Below are 26,569 nucleotides of genomic sequence, written 5' to 3'. Positions count from 1 at the left end.
AGAGAAAATAAGAAGCTGCTTACAGTTATTTGGAATAAGAAATCAGGGTCAATGATTTTCAATACAGATGTACCTCTCTTAGGAAATATGTCCAAAAACAAGATTTACAAAGCAGATGTATTTGGCAGTAATTATACTGTCATAAGATTCTTTAGTTTCAAAAGGATGTATTTTAAGGTTCAGTGTGCTTATTGCTGTTAAGATCTTGACATAAATTGGAGGAATTTACAGCTAAGATGTTGGGTGCCTCTGCCAATTACAGCTGACCAAAATGAAGATAGCCTGTTTTTATGTGTAACAAGAAATGAAAGAGGGCATCTAATTTGATTTCTAAAAATTCCTTATTGGTGATGTTTTGAGATCTAGCCAGTAGATAAAAGAAAGCACACCTGGAGCTTGTTAGTTTATCCCTTTACACTTATTCTCTGAATATGACTATTTAAAACAAGCAGACCATTTTCCCTAGCCATTATGATGGCAAGTTCTGAGATTTCAGAGTCATTAAAAATAATTCCCTGTCCTCTAAGATAAATGTACTTAAGAGAAGTCACTTGTCCCATTTAATACAGGTTGAAACAATCTCCATTATACGGTGTGAATACTAAAAATTGCTTTCATTTATTGTTTGGAGTTCCAGTCACTATGCTAATTGCTTTTCATAGCTTGCTTAATCCTAGGTTTTCACATCTTTAGTAAACAATTTATTATTCAGGGCTTAGAGCATACTTGGGACTATGTAAAGTATTGTAGATTTAGCACATTGAAGTAGCCCCTGGCCCTTGTATACCATGAATTCTAGATGGTATGCAAAGTCACTAAGAAAATAATGCATAGGTTACGATGTGGTAGGTGGCAGCAGCAGAAGATAGCAGGCAGGAAGAGTCAAGCTTTTAACAGTGTTGATCAGGGAAAGCCTTCTAGAGGAGATGACGTGTGAACACATGAGAAGATGCCTAAGATCAAAGCTGTTGGGATTTTTTGGGAGAAGAGCATTGTGACTGGAAGGAATGACAACTGCCGAGGCCCATGTCTGGCTTCTCTGAGGCAGAGCAAGAAGCATAGTAGGGCAAGGACAAGGGGAAAGAATTCGAGTTGTAGGAGATGAGTTCTAAGAGGCAGCAGAGTAGAAGGACCAGGTCACTTTGGCCCTTGAGGCTATTGGGAAGCTTTCAGCTTCTTACTTTGAGAGAGTTGATAAGCCCTGGGAAGGTTTCACACGATTGTAGTATGGTCATACTAATATCTTGAAAGGATCCTGAAGCAAAACAAACTTCTCTGATACAAATGCTCTTGTCCAATTTCACCGAGAGAAACAGGTTCAGAGGCGAGAATTGATTTACCATTTACTAACAAGTTATTGGGACTGAGATTTTAGTGCAGGTCTGAGAAATTTTACAGTTTGTGCACCACCACCACCCCCAACTTAACTACATGATTTCACAGTTCAAAACAGGTTCTGGCCTTGGAAGGCGAAGGTGACTTTCTTATAGTCCTAAGTGACCCTCTTCCTTTCAACTCTCCTCTGGAGTTCTTGGGCCCTGGTGGCAAGGTCATCATGTTGCAGAGCTCTTGAGGAAACCACTTGTAGCATATGTTCATAAATGTAGTCTGTGAAGATGTTACTGTCTAGCCAGGTGGCCATATGTAATGTCTTAGCTCTCTAATGAGGTTGAAGAGCTTTGTAGATGGCTTTGAATGCAGTTAGGCCCTAGCAGAATCTCTGGCCATGTATTTGTACTAGCACCATTTTGATGTATGTTTCCATTTCCATTACCCCTGACATATATTCTATCAGCTACCTCTGTTACCCTCTCCCATCTATCAATGTCTTAGTGCAACAGTATTCCATGCAGGGATGTAAGTGACAATCAAGTGGAGATTTCTTTGGTTCTCAGGTATGAGAGGAAGCCTGAGGGAGTGCAGGATGTGAGCAACCATGCATGACTTCTGATTAGAGGAAGAAAAACCACATTTTATTTGATGAATATCAAATGGAAAGAAATGAGAAAGGGTTCTAACAGTCATCGAAACTGTTGCTTGATTTAATTTAGGCTCAACCGGGTTTTTTATTTTCATTTTTTAATTTTTGTTTGTAAGCCTTAGAGCCTAAGGCTTAGGCTCTTGAGGACTTATGTATGCTAAAACTCATTTTAAAGAGTTTATTTGAAAGACATTACTTAGACTTCAATGATTTGATATGTAAGACAATAGCCTGAGATCCCAAGCTTTAAAATGACGTTTTGATTCAGCATTACTTGACTAGATGACTCTAATGAAGGAAAGCTTGTCAAGCTGCTTCTCATTGTATGTTTCATAATTCTGCACAGGTACTTCACTACCCTAGAATAGCATGTTATTCTTTCTTTTAGTCTTATGATGTTAGTTACAAAACCAGAATCAGTATGCTTTCTTTGTTTTTGGTTGGTTGGTTTTTGGTTTTGGTTTTTTTTTTTTTTTTTTTTTTTTTTTTTTTGAGACAGTTTCTCTGTGTAACAGTTCTGGCTGTCTGGAAACTCTGTAGACGAGGCTGGCTTCAAACTCACAGAAATCTGCCTGCCTCTGCTTCTCGAGTGCTGAGATTAAAGGCATATGACACCACCTCCCGGCTTCAGTATCCTTTCTAATATTAACTAAATCATACTGTTATTAACATAATATTAAACAATAGAAAAATGGTAGTGCTAGGAATGTAATACAGTGTTGGTAAAGAAAAAGGTAACTTGACATTGGAATATTTAAGATAGTTGATATTCATCAGTGAGATAAAGAACAATATAGTTAGTAGGTAATTTTTGTTTGTTTGTTTTTTTGTTTTTCGAGACAGGGTTTCTCTGTGTAGCTTTGCGCCTTTCCTGGATCTCACTCTGTAGAGCAGGCTGGCTTCGAACTCACAAAGATCCGCCTGGCTCTTCCTCCCAAGTGCTTGGATTAAAGGCATGCGCCACCACCGCCCAGCAATAGGTAATTTTTTTTTAGATTTTATTTTATTTTTTGTAATTATGTGTGCTTGTATGTGGGTTTGTGTGCATGAGTGCAGTGCTCATGGAAGAAGAGGGTATCAGATCATCACATAGAGCTAGAGTTATAGGCTGCTTATGGGTGCTAGGAACTGCATTTGGTTCCCCTGCAAGAGCAGTACATGCTTTTAACTGCTGAACTACCCGGTTGGTAGATTTTAAAGTATATTATTGTTTCTCCTTAGTGACTGGACAGGAAGTGATGAGGTGAGATGTTGGTATAAGGTCTTATTTTAGGTTCTCTGGAATTTTAGGTGAGGACTGACTGTGATTGGTGGAAACTAGACATTTGTTTCTGTGGGTATGCAAAGCCAAAGTGGAGTGTGCAGAAATAGATTGGCAGTTCTTTAATAGATTAAAAATTGATTACTATGTAGCCAAGACATTGCATTCCTGAGTACAAGCTGAAACCAGGTGCCCAGATTATCATGGTGCCATATCTCTGTAATCCCAGTACTTGGAAAGCTGAGGTATTAGGATTAGCATGAGTTAGAGAATAGCTTGGACTACAAAATAGATTCAAGGCTAGCCTGGGTTAAGTAGCAAAACTCTATCTCAAAGAAAGTAAGAAAAAACAAAGAAAGTATTCAAACGAAACCTTGTACACAAATATTAATGGCAGCACTGTTTATCATAGCAAAGGGTGGCAGCAATCTAGATATCCATGACTACACTGATAAGAAAAATATAGTATATTCACACAATGAGATATTATTCCACCATAAAAAGGAATCAAGTACTTAAACATGCTGCCATGTGGATGAACATTGTGTTACATGAGATAACCCAATAACAAAAAACCACATATGACTCCATTTGTATGAAATATCCAAATATGACATTGGCAAATCTGAAAAACCTGAAATCAGATTGGGGGCTGCCATGTGAGGGAGAAGGCTGGTGGGAGGGAGGAAAGAAGAGATACTTAATGTGTATGGTTTTCTTTGGGGTGATCTAATGTTTTGGAACTAGATAAAAGTAGTTATTTAGTGTTATTACCTCTTAAATGTCAGTAATAGTAGATTTCATGCCGTTTCTACTGTTCCACAATATAAAGCTAGAATGTACTTCTTTTGCAAAGATTTCCTAATTTTTCTTGTGAAGTATGTTGAAGTTTGGTAAGATGATATGATTCAAATCCCAAAGAACACGAGAAATGCAGGGCAAAATAGTAGCAGCCATCATTTAGACATCTGAGTGGTGAGGCATGGGCTTCTGGGAAGAGACCCTAGGTTGAAGATACACTTCTCACTCTTCAGCAGCCACATAGGTCATACTGCAGGGTTCTGAGCTGGGCCTCTGTTTCTGCTGTGGGGTGGCTTGGTTGTGAAGCCCTCACATAAAGCCATGGAGTGCTGTGGGATACTGAGCTATTTAAAACAAGCATAGAAGGAACCCAACAGATATAAATTTGAGTTGTAGTGAAGCCAGGATAATTTCAGCTTATGCAGCGAAAAGGAAATAAACTTTTATGATCTGGAGGTGCTATAATAGGTTTAGTTAAAAGTATATGGAAAGTTTCTACCTACTGCTATGCATGTTTTTCCTTCCTTGCTTCTTTCCTTCCTTCCTTCCTTTCTGTTGTGGGAGTATGTCACTTACTCCTCTTCATGCTGTGTTATACTTTCAAATACTTTGAATTTCAGATAGTGAAAGGGACATTTTCTTATTGCAGAAACCCAGAAAAATTAAAAATATATTTTATAAAAAGTAGGAAATCAGAGATAATATACTTGAAGTTTTGGCATGTATGTGTCCCATGATAATTTTCCCATTATTATATATTAATCTATATCTTGAGTTTTATTGGGATCATTTTATGCTCATCAACAGAGCATCAACACTAGTATCACAGCTACTGGTGATTATTAATGGTATTTCATTTTATGTGTGGTCATTATTCCATTAATAGTGCAGTAAATGATCCAGGTATCTCCTTGCAAGCTCTTTCCTATGTTCAGTTAGTCCTCTGTCAGGGATGCTTAGTGACTCATAGTTTCTAAAACTGTGTTGACTAATTTCAATTTTCCAAATGGAGGTTGATGAAATGTCTTAGTCCATTTTTTTGTTTCTATAACAAAATACCTGAGACTTAGTAGTTTACAAAGAAGCATGTTTTGCTCAGACTTCTGGAGTCTGGGAAGTCTAAGAATGTGATACTGCTATGTGATAAAGGCTTTCTTTTATTATATCATAATATGGCAAATAGTACCACAACATGGCACAGCAACCATGCTAGCTCAGGGTTTTGTTCTTCCTTTTATGAAGCCAATAATGTCTTCATAGCCCATCCTCATGAGCTTTTCTAACCTTAATTTCCTCTCCAAATACCAGTAGCTTAAATTTGGAGATTTAAATTTTCAACCCATGAATTTACAAACCATAGCATGGGCTGCAAAGAGAGAAGAGGTTCATACATACTCAGCTCAAGTCTGGGAATCATTGGTAGAGTTCTTGCCTAGCATATAGAAGGAACTGGCTTTGATCCCTAGCTCTGCAGACACATAAAGTTTACTTCAACTCTCATGTTCTTCAAGGAAGTTTTTTCTAAGCCTCTCTTCTAGCCATTATATCTCTGTCCTAGATGAAGAGTACATTGACTGATACACAGAAGCATAGGCCTTGAGGCTGGATGGTTAGGTTCATATTTGAGCTTTAGGAAAATTGAGCGTTTTGGTGCCTCCACATTCTCATCTGTAAAATGAGTACCAACCTTTTAGGTCAGGTAAGATAATCCATATGAAAAGTATCTGTAACATCGGACCTAGCATGTAGCTAGTCTTCAGCAAGTGGTAAAAGTTATTGTTGCTATTATTTCATTTGTTTGGTCCTGCTAGCTTGTGGCCTTGATTGGACACCCCAACTGCAGTATAAAATCTGAGGATTTTAGATGCCAGTGTGCCTTTCATAGGGTTTTCCACAAAGTATATCCCTTGCCAATATTGATTGGCCTGAATTACTGACACTGAGAGATTCCTTTTGTTGAATTTGGCCTTCATTCAAAATACAAAAGCAAAGCAGAAAATCTCAATAGCCTGAGCTGTACATAAAATGAACTTCCTTTGGATAGGGACAAGATCATGGATTCCAGAATAGGAAATTCCTAGTCAGGATAACCTGGCATTCACTCATTCATTCATATATTCTCATTCATATCCCCAACCCCTCCCCTATGTGTACTTGATATAGGTTGGCTTTGAACTCCTAGCAATTCTCCCAATTCTCCTGCCTCAGCCTCCCAAGCCTTCCAAGTGCACCACCATAGATATCTTTCTGAGATCCCTAAATGATAGTGATAATGATCAGAAATAGTCAAAAGAACTAAAAGGTACTAATCTGAATGATCCAACTATAGTAGAAGAATAAATGAAATCTCATTTTCCCTTTTTTTTGGGGGGGGGGGGTTCTCGAGAACTGAATTATTTCCAGTAACTCAATTTTTTTTTGTGGAAGTTTATTCATGTAACCTCCATGACATTTTTCATTTTAATGATTTTGATGTAGTTTTTGCTAATGTAGGCTGCACAATTTATAGCTTTCATACAGATGATATATTGAAAACAGTACAGACAGTGCGTTAGGCTTTGCATCCTCATCATCATTAATATGTTGTTGTTGCTTAGAGTTTCAGCACTGTCAAATAGTCTCTATGCCATTTGTCTTCTAAACCCTCAGACAGCTGGACTCTTTCATGACTCTTCTAAGTTTTTCTCATTGCCAGGGTGTATCTTTTTTTTTTTTTTTAACTTTTGGCAACAGAAATGTGAACAACTTCTTTTCCTGTCTACAAAATACCCTTCTAGTTTATTGACTTGCAAATCCCATGCCCTGAGAAAACAGAAACCTAAGTCAGTTACTATTTCTTTTAAGGAAGATGAATAGACATTAAACCAAGTCTTGTACTTAGTGACAAGTATTTTAACCTTCTAAGGACTTAACAACTAACTTCCTCATCGCAGATTATTCTATAAGTAGACAAAATGTTATTTTATTTATAAGCTGTGATGCTTATTATTTTCAATCCTAGCATTGGTGTCTTCTTGCTGCTCCTAAATTAAGTATATGAATTAAGTTAAAGCAAACAATTGCTGGGCTGTGTAGCACAGGTCTGTAATTCCACCTAATTTGGAGCTGAGGCAGGAGAATCTCAAGTTCAAGGCCTACCTAGGCTACAGAGTGAATTCAAGGACACCCTAGGTAAATTAGTGAGTTCCCCCTTCTTGAAATAAAAATAATGATAACAGTAACAAGAGGACTAGAGTTATAGCCCAGTAGTAAAGGGTTTGTCTCCCATGTGAGAGGCCTGTATTCAATCTCTAGTGCTGGAAAAGGAAGGAAAAAAATATCAAAATAACTAACAATAATCATTGTTGCGAGTCAGTGACAGTTTTATAAAGTAGAATTTGAACTTGCTTAATATGGAGAGAAAATAGTCTTCTGTGTCATTTTGTGAGTGTTGTTCTACTTTATTTTGCAGAGAAATCCTAATGAACATAACTATGGGGAAGCTCATAGAGCAGGAATTCATAACCATTGCACGCCACTACTGTGTACCTGAAATCAGGGATCCAGATATAACTTGCTTAATTGCACAGGCCCATGAAAAGTTCAAGAAAAATATGTTTGAGAATTTTGACACATTCATTTATAATTGTGTGTACGAAGACAGAGAAAAGTAAGCTTCGTTTTATTGATTTTAATAAATCATTTAATTTTATATGAACTTAAGTAGTAAAGGAAATTATGTATTTTATGCAAGTGGGCAAAAAGAAAGTTAACATGTCTCATCATACTGAATATTTTTAGTAAAACTACCTTAAATCATAGGAGATAGGGGAGCTAGCTATAGGGGAGATCCTCTATCTTAAAAAGAATAGGCTGCCCTCTTGAATTTTCATTTGTTTGTAGGTGCTTTTGACTAAAATAGAGTAAATGAAGATTTAATGATGAGGTGTCATCTTTATATTATTTTGATACTAACTAGGATTTATAAACTGTGGGTTTATAATACACAGGGCAAAGACCTTATAAATAGACTTTCTACAGCTCTAGTGGGGAGCTATTTCTTCTTAAAAACAATGAAGGCCTGTGTGATATATTTCTAATGTGAAGCTCATGGGTGTTCAGTTTCATTAGGCCATTTTAAAAAACCTTTTCCTTTTAAAAGGGCTTTTTATTTTTATTTATATGTATATGTATGTTGCTTCTCTGTGTGCATATACATATCACTGCAGTACTTGTGGAGGTCGGAAGAGGGTGCTGGATCCCCTGGAGCTGGAGTTACAGGTGGTTGTGTGTCACTGGCATGGGTATTGGGAACCTCTGAAAGAACAGCAAACACTTTTAATCACCAAGCCATCTCTTCAGCTCCAGATCAATTTTTATACACAACTTGACTTAGTGATCTTATTCTGTTTTGATCTCAACATCTTTAATGCAAAGAAAGACCCTACTTTTTCCTTTTGGGTTCTAATTTTGTGTGTTCATGGAAGAACACTAGTTGACTGAGAACATAGAAGAAATTCAAAGTAACCTTTGGGCCTTCTGTAGAGAACGTGACTTGATTCTGAGAAAATAAACATGAAGATCCTAGTTGGGTTTGAGTCCAAGGAAAAGTCCATAAAAATACCCCCAAGTCATATTATACTTGTGTTAGAGGCTCTAAATGCCTGTTAAATTAGGAGATGTTTTCAAATATCAAACCCATTTTTGACTAGTGGTCAAGAATGCAGATCAGTTACTTAGAGCAACACTCATGGCTACAGCTTTAATACGCTGTACTATCATCAACCACGAACTGGAATCTGAGTCTTGAAAGGCTTTTCTAAGCACAGTCTTGTCCCCCTGGAGTGAAAAACAATGGTGAAATGCAATATGGTGACTATTTTTCCTTACTTTCAGTTCCATTGCCAGTTTTCATACTTTCATTTTAGGATATATCTCATATATATTTCCCTTTCCATAGCATGCAATTGTTGTTATCAGAACATATAACACATAAAAAACCATTTACTTTCTTTGAATACAGAAAAGGTGTATTACCCACCAAAGACATCAAAAGGATGTGCAAGTCCTCCAGGTTACCTTTGAGTGATGACCTTCTTGATAGCTTACTGTCCAGGTAAGTGAGAGGTCACCCTTTGAGGGAGACTGATCTTCTTTGAGGGAGGTTTTATTTGGGGGGCCAGCTTTTTCTGATTGTTTATTTAAAGCTTACTATAATTACCCATTTTTAAAAGTCACTTTCACATATGTTATACTAAGCAAAATTATTGCCTTTGCAAAATCATTATTGGATCTATTTGTTTACTAAATAATTTTTACATAAGAGTAAGTCCTTTTTGTTGAGTACATAGTTGAGCATTTGAAACAAGTAAAATATATTGATACATTTTTGACAGATTATTCCGATGGCTGAAAATCTTTATGACAGACATGCACATTTAAAGAATAGAAACTTGGGGTTGGGGATTTAGCTCAGTGGTAGAGCACTTGCCTTGCAAGCACAAGTCCCTGGGTTTGGTCCCCAGCCCTGGCAAAGAATAGAAACTCAACAGCAGGAAAAATGAGAATCAGAGGGCAAGCTCTCGTTTTCTTCTGGTTGCTTTGTATGGGGTCATTTAAACATGGTTCTTATCACTGTAATAAAAAAAAATGTACATGACATACCAAAAAGGTCTGCATTAATCCTTCTATATCTAATATCAGAAAGTCCTTTCAGCTCCTTCTTGTACCAAACAGTCACTGTGCTGTTTATCAAGCATACACTCATGGCTTTATTAAATCTGTTCTTTAAGTATCATCTTTCTTTAAAATTCATCTTTTGTCCATGGCTCTCACCAGTGATGGGCAAACATCCTAAGGGTAAAGGTGACTCCTAGGAAGCACCTCTGACGTATGGTTTGACATATGGCTTTGGTTTGAACAAAGAAGGGCTGTGTTCCTCAGTTACTGTCACTGAGACAGTCAATGAGAATTTGTTTCATCTGAATTTTCTTTTCTAGATCTATTTGGGAGACTATCTTTAATTATCTTTGAAGTATTATGAAAGGAAAACTTAATCATGATTTTCATTCTTTTAATTAATTTAGTTCTTATCATACCTGTTATGAAGTATTATTTTATCTTTTGGGCATTAATGTGTGCATACACATGGGTTCCTGAGGCAAAGTGAAATATACAACTTTATCGATTATGATATTACTGTAAAATTTAGGTCAGGCATTTCAAAGCAGGAATGCCTGGTGGCTAAAGACGTACAGTAAGAAGACCTCGGGTTATGAGCACTTACTCGTTTGTCTCCTCTGGAGCAAGGCATGAAACAGAGATGATGGATGGTGCCGTGAAAGACATCATCCATACTATCACCATATTTTGGTCATTTATGCTTCCTACGCCATTAGTCTGAGCTCCTCTTGCCCTCTGACTTACATATCTTGATAATTCTGGTATTTTTTCTTTGTGCCAGGTGTGATAATTGCCCTAAGTGCATTATTTCATGTATGTTGCAAGAACAACTTAGAGTAGATGGAACTATTACCTCTCCTATGTATATGAGATGTTGAAGTTTAGAGGAAAATGGTATTTTGCTCAAGATCACAATATTCTAGAAGAAGATCTATAACCTGATCATTGAGCCTTCTAGTTTTTACCCTTTGTTTCTAATAGTTTTGTGTTATTGTCTGTAAATAACCAGCATATTAGGATGCCTTGACAATTCTGCATCCTTCCACTGCCTGCCCCTACAGATTCTCCTCCATTGCCACTATGACCGCTCTTGTACTGACCCACATTCCTTCCTGACCAGTACAGAGTTTCCATATTGATCTTCTACCAATCTCTGGAGTTTCATATCTGGCCTTACATATGGCAGCTAAGTGCCTTGTAAGAGCAAAAGTGACCTGTGGTACTCTTTTTATGTACCTGTGCTATTTCATCGTTGTGTACAGGAAGATGGATTGTTTTGTCCTTTACTCAGAACTACTTCTTGGAATCTTCATCTGAGACAAAAATCAAAAGGAAAGGAAAGATAAAGGTAATTCCCATGCTGGGGATCTAGAATCGAAGGTGTCAGGAGAGGAACCTAGAGGAAGCTAGTCCAGATAGATGAATGTGTTCAGTGAACTGACCTAGAGAGATTCTCTAGAGAATCATCTCCTTTTATTTTTTCTTTCCTTTTTGGTTTGTTTATGTCTATTTGCTTTTATTTGCTAGTGGCCCCATGGAGGGGAAGTTGGTCCTCCTGATATAAAATAGCTGAAATAAAGAAGCAAGCCTAGGACTCCAGATTCTTTATAGTCATCATGCTCCTGAGACCTCTACTTCCATCCCATAATCCAGAGAAATGGGTCATCTGATATTTTGCATATACATCCCCTACCTTCCAGCACTTTTGGTTTTCTCTGGCTACTTTTTCCATAGGAAATTGCTTCCAATTGTCTTCACTCTCTGAAAGCTACCTCTTCAAGACTCCCTTCAAGCAGCAGCACATACATCAAGTTCTCTTATACCTGCTTAGCTGATGATTGCAGTGATTTTTCTCCTGAGAATTCTTAAAATTCTATGTTTTTCCTTTTGTCCCTTACATAGTAATAAAGAGTTGTGACTTGACCCTTGGTCCATTCACATGCTGACACTGCTCCTGATGTATTTGATTTACCACTTTCGAGCAACAAGCTGCCAAATCTTGCCAGTTTGGGCACCCAACATTGTCTCCTATGTTCTTTGAACCCACTTAAAGCTGTTCGATCTTATCCAAGAGCTGACTTGTCTGAATTTCAAATCCCTTTCCTCTAAAAATGGATAACCAATTTACTTCCTGGTATTTATGTCCTCTGAGTTCTGAGGAGTCACTGAGGTAACATACAGAAAGCATGTGGCACAGCACCTGGTACTATCTCTTGGCTGGGAACTAGGAGTAAAGCTGAGCCAGAGGTCAGAGTTCATATGGTGAACCTCCAAACTGAACCAGAAGGAGCCTGTGTCTTTTATGGAGGGAGTCATGTTTTGTGACAGTTGGATCTGGATGCCTTTCATACATTAAGCTGTCTTCTAGTCAGGAAGCTGCAGATCTTTATTAGATTATCTCTTGATGAGCTTGAGGATGAGTTCTGCTGGATAGTTCAGTAATGTGGGAGCCTGGCCTTGGAGGACACAGAGTTCTTACCCAATGCTAAGGCCACCAACCTATCATCCTCCCATTTTCTCAGCAGACCATTTTGTCTTTGCCTTTATGATTTGACATTAAATTAAAAAAGACTATTCTGCAACTTGTTTTGGAATCTGTCTCAATCTCTGTATGACTGCCTCCAAGCCTGGCTTAGCTTTGAGGAGGTCATGCCTCTCTGCTGCTGAGCAGCCCATGTTCAGTCTTACTTTGCCTGTAATTGTGCAGTGACCCTTCTCCATACTCAAGGGAAACTTCAGACTAATCAGATTAGAAAATGGCTCATTCCCATTCCCCTCTCCATCCAATGTGCCCTGTCATGATTTGGGTCACATGCTTGGTGTTTTGCATCATCTCCGCAGATTCCTTTCAAAGACTGCCCTAATTCCTAATGGGCCCATCAGCCTGCAGCTTACATTTAGATTCTGCATTCTTATTGTTCCCCACAGACTGCATAAGGCTTTACAGAGCCTTGACAAGAGTCTCTGTCTGCACAGCCCTCCTCATGACACACTAAACCAGAGCCTACTTTGACGTCTGCAGTCTCCCATGGGAGGAAGGCATGGAGCTTGTTGTTTTCGTTCAATGCACACTGTGCCCAGGGTGGGGGGAGATTTACCTGCCTTATGATGAGGCTGGGTAGCTGCTGAGCTCTGTGAATTCAGATCACAAACTGAAAAGCACTATGGCTACCGGATAGGGTATTCCTTTCTACCTAGTGACAGCTATCCAGGCATTTTTCCTACCCCTGTGTTTGTTGGTAAGATTTCTTTTCTGTTTCATTCCCTTTCTCCTTAGAACACAGCTAGGACTTTTCCTTATTAGTACAACCAAAGCTGCAATGTGGACCTCACAGTCTTCTCATAGGCATTTGCTTCAGGCCCCAGCAGCTTTTGGTGTAAGTGCTGGCATGAACTCTTAGTTACTTCCCAAGTTCATTTCAATAATGAACACAGTATTAGGTTTCAGCTGTATGTAGTGGTGGTTAGTACCCATTATAACTGTAGTGACACGGTATTGACGTAGTGTTAGGAACTGACAATACTTTGTGAAGAGCATGTTAAAATGTATATTTTAATTGATGAAGGCATTATTCATTATTTCATAAGTGCAAGCTTTGAGATACAAGGAGAGTCACTAAAAAAGGGTGCTCAATGCCAAGGTAAATTTCAAACAGAGTTGCAGCTCAATATGATAGCCTACACCTTTGCTTCCATCCAAGCTCCTAGAGGCAGGACTCTGGCCCCTCATCTTTGAAGCCATGGAGACTATGCTGCTACATTATGTGTCTGGAATCCACCATACCTGACTCTAAAATCCAACTCAGCTGCTCCCTGGCTATGTGGTCTTTGCTTATTTAACCCCTGTGAGTCTATGTTTAGATGTGGATATCCTTTAGTACCTCTAAGCAAGATACTTTGCTTCTTAAACCTCAAAAGATGGATGGAAATCTGAGGTCATTCCATCTTATGTTCTTTGTAGAACTAGAGAGTAGAAAGGTACCTTCTCTAATTCTGACCTTCTGAAGCTAGATGCGGAATTGAAATGCAATCTTCTCCCAGCAGCTCTGCCTCAAGCTAGTCTTTTATGGCTGGCTTTGGGTCCCATGAAATGCCTTAGAACTGGCCTCCCAAGAGAGCTGGTGCCTCATCCAGAACGATCAGTTAAAATGGAAAAAGTTAACAGGGCTTTAAAATCATCTCATTATGCTTTGCCCGCCCTGCCCCCTCTTAGAGGCAAGGCTTAGTCTCATGCAATTTTACCCAGCAATACCTGGCAGTGAGACTGAAAGGCAAGCATTGAGCCACGTGGTTATTGTGTTGTTATGTTTGGTGTGCTTGTGAGGGTTTTGTAGTGCAGCACTTGTTTTCTCTGTTTCTCCTACTGCTCCCTTCGCTCTGTCCCAGTCACTCCTTACCTTCATCCTTATGGTGTTACACATGCATACCCACCCAAGGGGCTTCCTGCAGGTTCAAATACAGAGTGATTTGAAGTTGAAAAAATGTAAAAGACTCCCACACCATGTAGAGTCGATCACCAGAGAACTGACTATCTCTCTATACAGTCCTTATCTGGTAGCCATTCCCCACCTCACCAGGCACATCTATGCTGGAATCAAATTTTCAATGTAGAGAGCTGGCTACTTAGAAATAACCAGTAGCGTATTGTCAACCTGAGTGATTCTGGCTTGTCAACTGCACCCTCCACAGTGGTCCAGAGCTTCTGTTTCCTTGTGCATCTGGCATCACAGACTTCTACCAGGTGTTACAGAGAATATTTCTTAGATTCTGTGATAATGAACACAAACCAAGTCCAACTAAGAGTCAATATGGGGCTTCACTGCCTTTCCCTCCTTTCTGGACCATTTCCTAAGCACTGAAGTAGCCAGTACAGCAGAGGAGGGGGCAGGTTCCTCTTTGACGAAATACAGCCTCCACTAAGCCTTCCACCTCTGTGGAGGGTGGAAATAAAGCAGCCCAGCATTATTCCCTGTGGTGAGGGGGTGGCTGGCTTCTGCACTTCTTGAGCTATTCATCATTCTTGGGAAGGGGACCATGAACATCAGTCAGCTATCGCATTAGACTTGTTTCTGAGAACTCCCACCTTGCAAGGCCTCAAGAGGCATGTTTGGGGGCCATTAGTATTTAGAGAGGAACCAGAGAGAGTGCCTTTCCTCCCCCTTCCTCTACAAACATGTCTCTTAGTTTGTGTAGGGAAGGAAATGGTGGATTGCCGGGGCATCAAAGGGAAAGAAGAATTTATGGAGGCTTTAGGAAAACACTTTAGCACTGTGAGCTGGCACTTGAAAGCAAGGAGGCTGACTTTTTAACAAGCATAGAAACACTTAAAAGCCAGAATTAGCCTTGCCCTTTAGGGCAGTCACCCTGGAAGGCTGTGCACTGAATCCAACAATGTTGCCATAGAAAGTTCTTCTTTGGAATTGGCTTCAAAGCCCTTTCAAATGAGTTTCTTCCTGAGTGGCAAATCTCCATCCTTTGACTGTAGATCAGAGTTTTAGCAAAAGCCAAATGTCCTTTGGTGAGGGTTGAAGTAGAAAACTCAGGTGGAGAATCGGGACCATGTTTTGGATAAAAAACCTGGTGTGACTGTAAAAATGAGATCTATTTTCTATACGGTTCAGAGGCTTTTCCCAACTACTTTGAAAGGATGTTTGAGTCTTGGCAAGTGGTTCCATTAGTTATCAGAAAAAAGAGGCTTCCATGATGAGTGTAGAGAACCAATAACTTTCAGGGGTAACTCTTTGGTTCTGACTCACCTGCGTGGCCTCACTCCCCTGATACTCAAACCTTTCCCCATTTCTGAACTGTTTGTTTCCTGTCTCCTCCTCCAACCTGCCCTGGTTTTAATGATGAAAGGGGCCTCATCTCTGGATTTTCTCTTACATTCTTATATAACAAACATGCTAAATCTTGAATGGAAGTATATACGGTATTAACAAATGATGGTATGAAAAAAATCTTACTACATCAGTGGTCCAAGGAAGAAGCTATGTGCAGAAGTTAGGAGTAGGGACGAACACTAATGCCAAGTGAACAGGATCCCAAGACTGTCACTCCTAAGTTTACTAATGAGATAAGCATGATTTAGGGGCTTTTTTCTGTTTTTAATGCTCTTAAATTTTTATATGTATAAAATTGTTACATGCTCACAGTCAAAGTAACACACTGTTAATGGGGCTTTTTTTTTTTTTTTAACAACCATACTCACTGGCTGCACTGGCAGTCATGTTCAACCTTTCTAACTGCTTCTGCAATTAATAGAGCAGCATGCATACACCATTATATTTTGATTTATCAAATTTGTCAATAGTACCTACTAACCTACTATTTTAATGATGACTGAGAAGTTAGCATAATTGTGATTCCATTGCTATTTTTATTTCTATATGTTCTAAGGATCTTCCTTTATCCCTGGTGTTCTGGAAGTTTATGATAGAGCTTAGTATGTATATGTTTAATATGTTTACTGCCTTTTGGGGTCTTCTAGCTTTGAGATACTTCCCTTTGTTGCTGATAAATTTTTTACTAGTACTTTCCTCCACTACTGCTATGAAGAATATAAGTCTGTCAAGTTTGGACATTTTTTCTCAGTCTTCCCATTTTAATTGTGATTTTTTAATATTATAAGGGAGTTCTCTCATGTTATAGTCTAACCTTTCTATGGAGTCATCTTATTAATATCATATTTTTAATTCTAAGAACATGTTTTCAGGTCACATGTTCCTTTCTTGTCTTCTGTTTTCCTTTCAGGCAGGCATTATATTTGCCCATTTCCCATCTTGCTGTCTACTTCCTGAATAGTTTTTGTTTCTCTGCTTCTGCTTCCTTTCTTTTCCCTTGTCGTCCTTTTTACTTCTGTCCTTACTGGTGGATGTTTGGTGGGGACAGGGAATGTCTTGTTGACAATGAGCTTCACTGCACATCTTCAGTGTCAATAGGAAATAGAATAACTAGAAATTAGAATTTGGAGGTTTCTCCAGAACCATCCCTTGTGTTGAGAGAACAATCTTTTTTTTTTCTTTCTGTTGCAGTAAGAGAGAGGATGCATTGGGAGAGGGGAGGAACATTTCAATATGATCATTGATGTTCTAGAAACAAGGAAGGAGCAGAAAAGGAGTTAATCATCCTTAAATTCAGGATGTAATGTTCTCCTCTGCCTCCATAGTGCTCTACCTCTCTAAGACTGGCATTTCCTTAGCCTCTTTAGTTTCTCTGGAGCTAACCCTTTCCCCCTGGTGAGTGCATAAAGAAAGTTACTTAGAGATTTAACCACTTGTGCCTTCAACTAATCCTTGGTTTCAGTACCACACTTTATTTCTTCTTGGGGCTTCTGTGGGTCACTAAATAGCTGAGCTCCCCTCTGTGGTCACAAAGTGCTCAGTGTCCATTCCTCTGCTCGGCCAAGTCTGATATTGATCCAGGATCTGCTTTTCATCTTGCAGCACATTTTGAAATCCCTTTTCCATTGTCTTCTCCCCTGGTCCCCAGCTGTCTTTGTCATTGTTGCATTCCTGTTTTTATTTCCTTATAGGTAAAAAGGGAGACTTAGTATATAAGAGAGAAAAATATTGTGCTGATCCAGCCTTATTCACTGACTACTTTCCAAGAACAAAATATTCTTCCCAGTAGCTTCAGCTAGCCTCATCTCTTTAAATTGAACGTTTGTTTTTTCTTCAACCCTTTGGGGTATTCTCACATACATAAAGGTCTTCCAAGAAAGGAAACCTTGGAGTATTTTACCACATTAACTAACTCTGTCTTTGAGCCTGGCTCTGGGACTTGGGAAAGATGAAGCTTTGCATTTCTTTACATTTTTTTTTCATATGTATCTGAGATGTGTACACTTTTATTTATTAACATTTTTATCCTTATTATCATTTGATTCAAAAATACCCTTCACAAATATTTTTCTAAATAGGTAAATAATTAGATGTATTGAGTCTTACATAAGAGGTGGACTGGGAAGGAGGGGTACAGTTAGGAGATGAACAGGAAACATGAGCAAATATCAAAATAAATTATGCAAAATCTAATAGATCTTCCCAGAGTAACTTCTTGAAATTTTTCTGAGCGCAAATGCAAATCCAGGGTAAATGCAAATTCAGGAAAAGGGCTTCAGCTAAGATACACTTCAGAAAGACCTCTACAGAAGCAGTTATTTGAACTGAATTTACACAGACAAAAAGAGCAGAAAGTATAAATGCCTTCCATTTCTGGGAGCAATCTTAGCATGATCAGGGAAGCAGAAGGCTGGCAGACCTAAAATACCAGACAGGGAGCAAGTTTTCAGGTGACATTTGTGATCAGAAATGTCAGCAATGGCCAAATTAAGTTGGTTCTTGTATACCTGGCAAAGGATCTTAGGTTGTATTCTGAATCCAATGGGAAACCACTGGAGGATTTTCAAGCAAGGAAGCAACAGAATGACTCTATATTTTAGAGTGTGTTCTCTGAGGGAGGGTGCAATGTAAAAGTAGTTGGGAGGAATAAGCTCAAGATGAGAAACAGTTGCTGTAATTTTAGTGAGTGGTGACAGTGGTTTAGATTGGAGAGTAGTGAAAGAGATAGTCAGAGGTTAGGTAGATTTGTAATATGCTGAGGTAGTTTTAACTCACAGGACTGCTCAGCAGATTATGTGTGAGAGGGTGAAGTTGGATGTGACCCTAGATCTATTTGGTAAGGATATTGACTGGTTCCAAAATTAGTGAACTACTATGATTCTAAACTCTAGCGTTGAATAAGTGTTCTCTGGAATTCATGTTGTGGGCATTTCCTGACAATCACACTCTCATCTGTAAGAACAAATAGAAACAATTATTTCATTGATGATTTCATCCAGTTTCCCAGTCTTTTTTTTTCCAGTTTCCCAGTCTTATACTTTCGAAATATCATCTAGATAGCAAATGACTCCCATATCAAAGGGACCTTCTCTTTGATCTTCAGACTCATTGTCGCTGTTTCTTACTTCTCATTAAAAAGTAGTGTATCTAGTCTGAGACATAGCTCAGCAGTTGAGAGTACTTGCTGCTCTTCCAGAGGACCTGAGTTTGTTTATCAACATTCATGTTGGGGAGCTCTCAACTGCTTATAGCTCTAGTTCTAGAAAATCTGATGTTCTCTTTTGGCATCCATGGATATACATACATGTGTTACACCATCATACAGGCACACACATACATACATGCACATAAATAAAAGAAGTTTAAAAATCTTCTCTAAAAGCAGCATATCTAAAACTAAACTCTGGGTCTTGCCTCCCTTTTGCAGTCTTGTCTAGCCAGTTGCTCAATCAGAAGGCTTCAAATAGTCTTCAGACATACTTCCCCATCACTATAGTGTATGTGTGTGTTTGTGTGTATACGCTCAAATACTTTCTGTGTATATGTGCATGTCTGTAGTCTTTCAGGAAGCCTACATTCACAATGCATTCAGAATTGACAGTTCCTCACTGCTACCACCTTTGTCTAAACCACCATCATACCTATCTGGACTACTTGAAAGAGACCACTGACTACTGCTGCCACTTCTATGGTGCCCCCAGTCTTTCACTCATATCAGTTAGACTATTAGAATAAGCTTTGAATATATGTTACGGCCTATTTTAGTCTTGTTAGGCTACTACAAAAATACATCATAGACTAAAACTACTTTTTACAATTCTGGCAGGTGAGAAATTGAAAAGAAAAATGCTAACACACTGAATGTCTGGTTGAGAGCCCTTACGTGCTTTTTGAATGGCTCCTTCATGCTGTGCCCACACATGGCAGGAGCAAGGAAATTCTCTGTGGTTTCTTCCCTACTATCCTATTTTCTTATCTATTTCTGGTAGTTCGAGACAGGGTGTTACTATGTAGCCCAAGATTGCCTCAAACTCCAAACTCTATCATCATTATTTCCCTTTTGAGTGCTGAAATTACAGACATGCCGCCATGACATGCTCTGGTAGACCGATTTCAGGAAGGCTTTGCCCTATGATCTATACACATCTCACTTCCTAATACTTCCTAATACTTGATGTTTAAGTTTCAGAGTAAGAATTTGGAAAGGACCTGATCATTCAGAATATTGCATGTCCTATAAGTAACTTTTTTGTAGAATATACTCCAGAAGCTCCTATATTTCCTCAGAATAGAAGTCAAAGATTCTGTATGGTCTCCTTCTCTGACCTCTGGTCCCACTCAGAATATTAAGAAATGTATTCTTTAAGACTCTCTGCTAATGGAACACTTCTCACCAGACATCTTTAGTTGAGTTTTAGTTGTTCCCCAGAAACATACACAAACAAAAGACATAATGGTCCCACATTTTGACTATAAATATGCTCATAAACAGAGGATGTCCTATAAAGGAGTTGAACTGATGAGTGAGCCAAAATTCAAAGGATAAACAGTGGTAGGGGGCAACATATTGGAGTTGTATCCCAGAATTCTTGGCCAAAGAAAATGTACACAAAAGAATTACAGAATTCCATTTCCTGTGTTCTGATAACTCTGTTTATTCCACTCTGTTTAGATGGATGAAATCTATATTACTCCAGCTTGTGATCTTTTGGGTTCTGTGAATTTTTATGAATTTGTAAATATTAGCTATTATTTTCTTAACACTTTGGAAAGAAAAGAGAAACATCTTTTGACTAGTTATGCATATGTTATTTTAAGACTGGAAACCTGGAGCAGGGTGCTTAGTATAATATCTTTTTGATACCTTTATAATTTCCCTAAATATTGGTATAAGGAGATGAATTTGCCTGAAAATTTGTTAGGATGTGGCCAAATTCAGGAAAATGGCTTGAGTTATTACATCAAGAAGTAGTTACTGTTTGAGTCATTACAACAATTATGTTGAAATTATCCTCTCAGTGATCAAAATTCTGTTATGTAAAGTTGAGGATGCATTTAAACCAATATACATAATTTAAGATTCATTAGTTTTGACATAACTTCTATGATGTAGGATAATCATTTGTTCCAAGTGAAATTTGCCTTGGTTTATTTTTTCTGATTATAAATTCAAATCATTTCAGATGATGAGATTAGTTACAATAAGGTCAAATAATCATTTTACTTTCTAGAGATGGTTTTCTTATTATATAAGTGTATTGTTACCATTTTCTATTGTTTTATATAAATATAAACCTAACGCAGATTCAGAACTGGACATATGGGGCTGGGGAAAGGGCTAAGTGTTGAAAGTGTGTGTGTAGCATTCTTGCTACTGAGTTTGCTTCCCAGCACCCACATCAGACAGGTCACAACTGCCTATAACTTCAGTTCTAGGTGAACCTGACACCCTATTCTGGGCTTCATGGACATGGCATTCACATGCACATACCCATACACAGACTTGCACACACACATACATAATTAAAAATAATAAAAACAAAACAAAAATCTTAAAAACTGTACATACTATTTTATAACCTTCTTTACTCTCTATGTCACTTCTAATATGGATCTAAATGACCTCTTTTAATGGCTACATAATAGTAACAAAGATGCCTTTTACTTTTCTTAAAAATATACTAGTAGACAAAATTAATCCAGGCTTATCTTAAACATTTAAATGGTATATAATTTAAAAACAACAAGAGCACTTTATTTTGTTGACATATATCAATCACTAAAATAAAAAGGCCTTCAAATATTCTGAACAAAAGGTAGAGATGGTCTTAGCTAACAAATTTTGTTTGGTAAGCACATAACCTGTTTATTGAACTTCTGCCAACCACTACCACTGGAAAATCAGATAGGTGAGACTTCTGCTTTCAAAGAATTTCTCTTCTGAGAGGGTCAGAAGTAGATAATCACCTAATAAGTAATGATGATAAATAATGTCAGCTACTGAAGCGTACATGATAATATGGTTTAAGGTACAATATAAGCTGGAATTGTGGTTCTAAATTCTGCAGATTGAGTCAAATTATATGCTTTCAGGTTTGAAGACAAAGAACAACAAATAAATTACAAGTTATTTTTCTCTATACTGAACTGGAGAATGAATCCAACACCTGAACTGCAATCCCCACCATACCTTAAAGAGGTAAATTTTATGCTTATTTTAGAAATCAGCTAGGGATACCTCAGTTATATTTTTAACATGTTATATCTTTAAATTGTTTTCAAATGGAATGTAGCAATATCATTGCTTTTGGAAAGAGTATATTCTGGGTATTTCTGTTGAAGGCTAATTCACTTTCCATGCTGAACAAACATCTCCTCTAGAAGAACAGGACTTTTGTAGTTGAATAGGTTTCAGCCTCAGTTGCATCCAATTATATAGAAAATAGGATAATAGGTTATAGTTATAAATAGATATAAACACCCTTATCATGGAATTCTGGTAATATTCTAATCCATAGTGGCAAATCTTAGATGGTATCTATGTCAAGAACCCTCAGTATATCTGTGGCTTTGTGTGCAGGTTTACCATGTGTAAAACAATAATGTATGGAGATTCATTTTATGGGGGAACCAATTTTAAAAGAAAAATTCAATAGAAAACTGCTTGGTTAGGAGAAACAAAGTTTGTGTGGTCAGATGGGGGCCTCAGCATTGTGGAATTATCTGCATTCTCTAAGATTGCCTCAGTTGTTTTTAAGGAATGGGTGGGTGGGTGGTAGCTTGTGACATGCTCCAGAAATTTATTTTCTTGGGAAAGACCCTTGATAAAACAAATGTCATGTGGTTGATAATCCCAGAAAAGAAGGAATTATTCTGTCTCTGCTGACCAGTGCATTCTGGCCTGAGCTTGCCTAATGCCTTTGGCAGTAGGCCTCTCAAGCACACAGCTTCTCTGGGGTGTCAGGGAAAACCTTAGACCTTCCAGTTGGTTGAGGGACAGTATTGGCCATTGTGGTCAACAGAGGTGACATTGAAATCTGGCTCTTTCACTTACTTATCTGAATGACTTCAGGTGAATTAAGTTTCAAACCTCATTCACTCATAGACATAACCTTCAGATAAATGAAAGTTAAGGATCCATTCTCAGCATATTCTCTGCTTTGTGCTGGCATTCAAGGATAACTGCTTCCTTTGAAGGAGCCTATTCCTGATGTGGAATCAGTACACTCATGATTTAGGGTTTGACTTGATACATACAGCTTGCATAGGATACTGTGAAATGAAAATAGCTACTTCTAAATCAGGAGGAGGAATAACACATAGTCTTGGGAAGGCCTCATTTGATATTTCAGAGATGAATAGTGAGAGTTAGTAAAGTAGGAAAGTAATATGATATGGTGGTACGGCAAAGACATTATTAACAGTGCTCTGGGGCATGGGGCAGCTTGGCACTGGAGGAATTACTGTGGCTGGAGTAAAGGCCCATGGGGAAGAGTGGAGAAGGATATGTTGGAGGTGCCTGCAAGGGTGGGTGAGGTTTGAATATGATTCTGGAACAACTGGAGGCCACTAATAAATATTTTTATTTCTGTTTTTAAAAATATTTTAATTGTACTCATTTATGCAATATGGTATGGTAATTTGATATATGTGTACAGTAATCAAATATTGACAATTAGTATTTCCAATATAAGCATTAAATTAAGAAGAAAAAAAATCAGGCTGCCATGCAACCCAAGCTCAATATGTATCTGAGAATGGCCTTGAACTCCTGATCTTCCTGTATCACCACACACACTTGGCTCACTAAATTTTTCTTAACTATTTGTTAATTTTTTTCAGTACCTGGGATCAAACCCAGGGCTGGAGATTGAGTTCAAGTCCTCAATCATGCTAGGCAAGCACTAAGCTATATCTCTAGCCACATTTAAAACTTATTTTAAGATGTACTATTAAATTATATGTAAGAAAACAGCATGATCAGGTGTGTCCCTTTTATGAAGCTAGAGGTGGAAACAGGCAAACCAACTGTGAAGTTCTTTGAAGTCCCATTGTCAGGTAGGTCCACTAGGAAGCTCTTATTGTCCCATTACTATATACCAACTACTAGTCTGAGATCTCAAAAGCTCTTAGCTTGTCTATTCCTTCTAGAAACTTGAGGAGGTAGATACTTTCATTCCTATTTCAGAGATGAGGAAGTTTGGAAGCATCAAGTATATGGTAAAGCCATAATTTAATTTAGATCTGTTCTACTGCAAAGAATAAATGTGAAAAATATTGGCTGAGGGTATAGCACAGTATGTGATGAGAAATCACAGGCTGCTGAGTTTGTTCCCTAGTGTCTTTTACTTGTGGCGCCACCCCCAGAAAAAAGAAAATTTGTCTTTTTTAATATCAGTATTGTCAACCCAAGTCTAAGGAAATCAGAACTGTCATTTGCCCTGGTAACATGGAACAATGAGGAGTGTGGTCAGTATTCTACCTTTCCATAAATATTTTCCTATTCTGTGCTGGCTGTCATGCATTTGTCTCACTAAGACAGCTTCCATTATTCTGAGCCTACTTGGTCATCCCTGGGTCTGACCTTTCTAGGCTGTATCCATTGGACCCCTTGCCCTTAAGCACCCTCAGTTGCATAGCCAGAGGGATGCATTAGCAAGGAAGGGAAGGGTAAGAGGTGGGGAAATCATCTCCCTCCCTGCCAATCACATCCTCTAGATGCATAGCACCTTCTCAGAGGTTAATATAACTGCCCACTCCTGCTTTTGCAGCTCCCAAGAGGGAGCTGGACAAATGGCTTGGCAGTTAAGCTCACTTGTAGCTCTTGTAGTGGTTTGGTTTTCAGCATCCAGCTGGTAGTTCACAACCATCTGTAACTCCAGTTCTCTGCTGACATCCCTAGGTACCAGGCCCACATGTGGTACACATACATGCATACACACAGGCAAAACACCCACACACATAAAAATAAATCATTTTTTCAATCTTGAACGTATGTGTGTAGGTTCTATATAAATACCATGCCACTCTCTGTATAAAGGACTTAGGCATTCATGGATTTCTGTATTATGGGTGAGGTATCCTATAACCCATCTACTTTAGATCCTGAGGAATGAAGTAGTCACTTTATTGGATTGTTTGTCACTTACTTTGGTTGTGCAAATATTCTTTTTCCTAAGGACTTCTGAATGGTATATGTACCTATTTTTCTTGTTTGACAACAAGTTTTCTTGTTCTTTTCCTTACTGTCTACTCTTCTTTTTTCCCTTTCTCCTTCCAGTCTGCCACCCAATCAACTGTGTTAGATATTTCATAATTAATGGCTCAGAAATGTGGTCATACCACATGTATTTATTATCTGCAGTGCTTTTCCTACTTAATCATGGAGAATTACTCCAGTTAAGTATGGATAGACTTAAGACATTCTTTAATAGGTATAGTGTGCATATGTAACAATTTATTCAATCATTTCTCTATTCATTGGCATACAGATTGTTTCTACACATTTTTTGCCTCTGAAAATGTGATATCTTGTTACCTTTAATTTTTATTTTCCTGATGATTATTAAGCTGGGATATGATTTAATCACCTTTTGTGCTATAATCCAGTTAGAAAGACATTTTTTCCACAATAAGTCAGCATGCACATTATAATGGAACAAAAGTTTCACGGAAGAATACTATTTTAACTACATATGGTGCATCATCTTTTCCTTTCTTATTTTTCTCCTTTCCCTCTTTCCTTTTTCTTTTCTCTTCTCCCTCCTCAAACTCTTTTTTCTCCTGTTTGAATGTTGTTCCTGAGTCATGAAATTGATTTCATATCCCACAGGAGGCCCACTACCCTATATGGGAAGGCCCAAAATGTGTTGGTTCCTTAGTTATGCCCCCATGATGTCATCACTTACAAGTTCTGCCACCTGGCACTGTTTCTGAGCCCTGGATCTAAAGGGCTTTAGAAAGGATACAAAGTATGATGCCATAGACTTGAGTTCAAATTTTTGTTCCACCATCATCTGAGTTCTGTGTACAAGTTTCTCGGCCTTTTTTTCCATTTCAAAAAAAAAAAAAAAAAAAAGGAGATAAAAGTATTCCTTCCATTAAGGTGAGGATTATGTTGATATACATTGGGTGCTTGCAACAGTAGTGAGAGCTTAAATGTTAGGTGTTCCTATTGTTTATAAAATGGGGACTCTGTAACAGCTGTGGAACTTGCATAGTACTGGACTAGGCCTTCTGAATACAGGAGACAGTTGTATAGCTTGATTTGTTTGAGGGGCCCCTGGCAGTGGGATCAGGATCTATTCCTGGTGTATGAGCTGGCTTTCTAGAACCCATTATGGTAGGACACCTTGCTCACCCTTGATGCAGGAAGGGGTGGGGGGCTTGGTCCTGTCTCAACTGAATGTCCCAGGCTTTTACTGACTGCCCATGGGAGGCCTTACCCTTTTGGAGGAGGGGATTGGGGTAGGTTGGGGCAGGGGAAGCTGGGGGGGGGTAGTGGGAGGAGGGATGAGAGGGGGATCTGTGGTTGTGTAAAATGAATATTTTTTAAATAAAAAAGTAAAAAAATTAAAACAAAATAAATAAAATGGAGGTTGTATCCCAGTTGAGTTTGAAGTGATGAGGTTTAAATCAAGTAATGGTAGGCTGAGCACTTGTGTGGAAATAGGGTCTGGGTGGACTCCTGGGGTCAGAAAACTGCTCACTTCCTCTACTATATGAGCCCTCTCAGCAGTTGGCTGGCTTTTGCTAACTTCCAGAGAATGATGTGGATTGCTCTTGAGACCACCATTCAGAATCTAGATATTTCTATCCTAAGTTGAATGTTTTCCTCAGCATTATTTCTTCCCTGCAAGAACATCATATTTTTTTCTTTTTCTTTTTTTTCTTTATTATTATGTGTTTTAATTTTACACATCAGCCATGGGTTCCCCTGTCCTCCCCACTCCTGCCCCACCCCCACCTTTCTCCCAGCCCCTCCCCTCCATTCCCATGTCCTCCAGGATCAAGACTCCCCTGGGG

General features: G+C 38.4%; 1 protein-coding gene across 1 annotated transcript in view; it reads left to right on the top strand.

The window, feature by feature from the left end:
• Positions 1 to 26,569, top strand: part of Efhc2 (EF-hand domain containing 2) — a 179,474-nt gene that overhangs the window by 140,856 nt on the left and 12,049 nt on the right. Inside the window, exons 12-14 of the mRNA XM_036174907.1 lie at positions 7,495 to 7,692; positions 9,046 to 9,138; positions 21,638 to 21,743. Of these exons, the coding sequence (XP_036030800.1) occupies positions 7,495 to 7,692; positions 9,046 to 9,138; positions 21,638 to 21,743 (397 nt within the window). The remainder of the gene's footprint in view (positions 1 to 7,494; positions 7,693 to 9,045; positions 9,139 to 21,637; positions 21,744 to 26,569) is intronic.

Source organism: Onychomys torridus, chromosome X (genome assembly GCF_903995425.1).
Source record: "Onychomys torridus chromosome X, mOncTor1.1, whole genome shotgun sequence".
NCBI lineage: Eukaryota > Metazoa > Chordata > Mammalia > Rodentia > Cricetidae > Onychomys > Onychomys torridus.
Note: the sequence above shows the minus strand (reverse complement) of the source record. Positions and strands in the feature narration are given on the sequence as shown.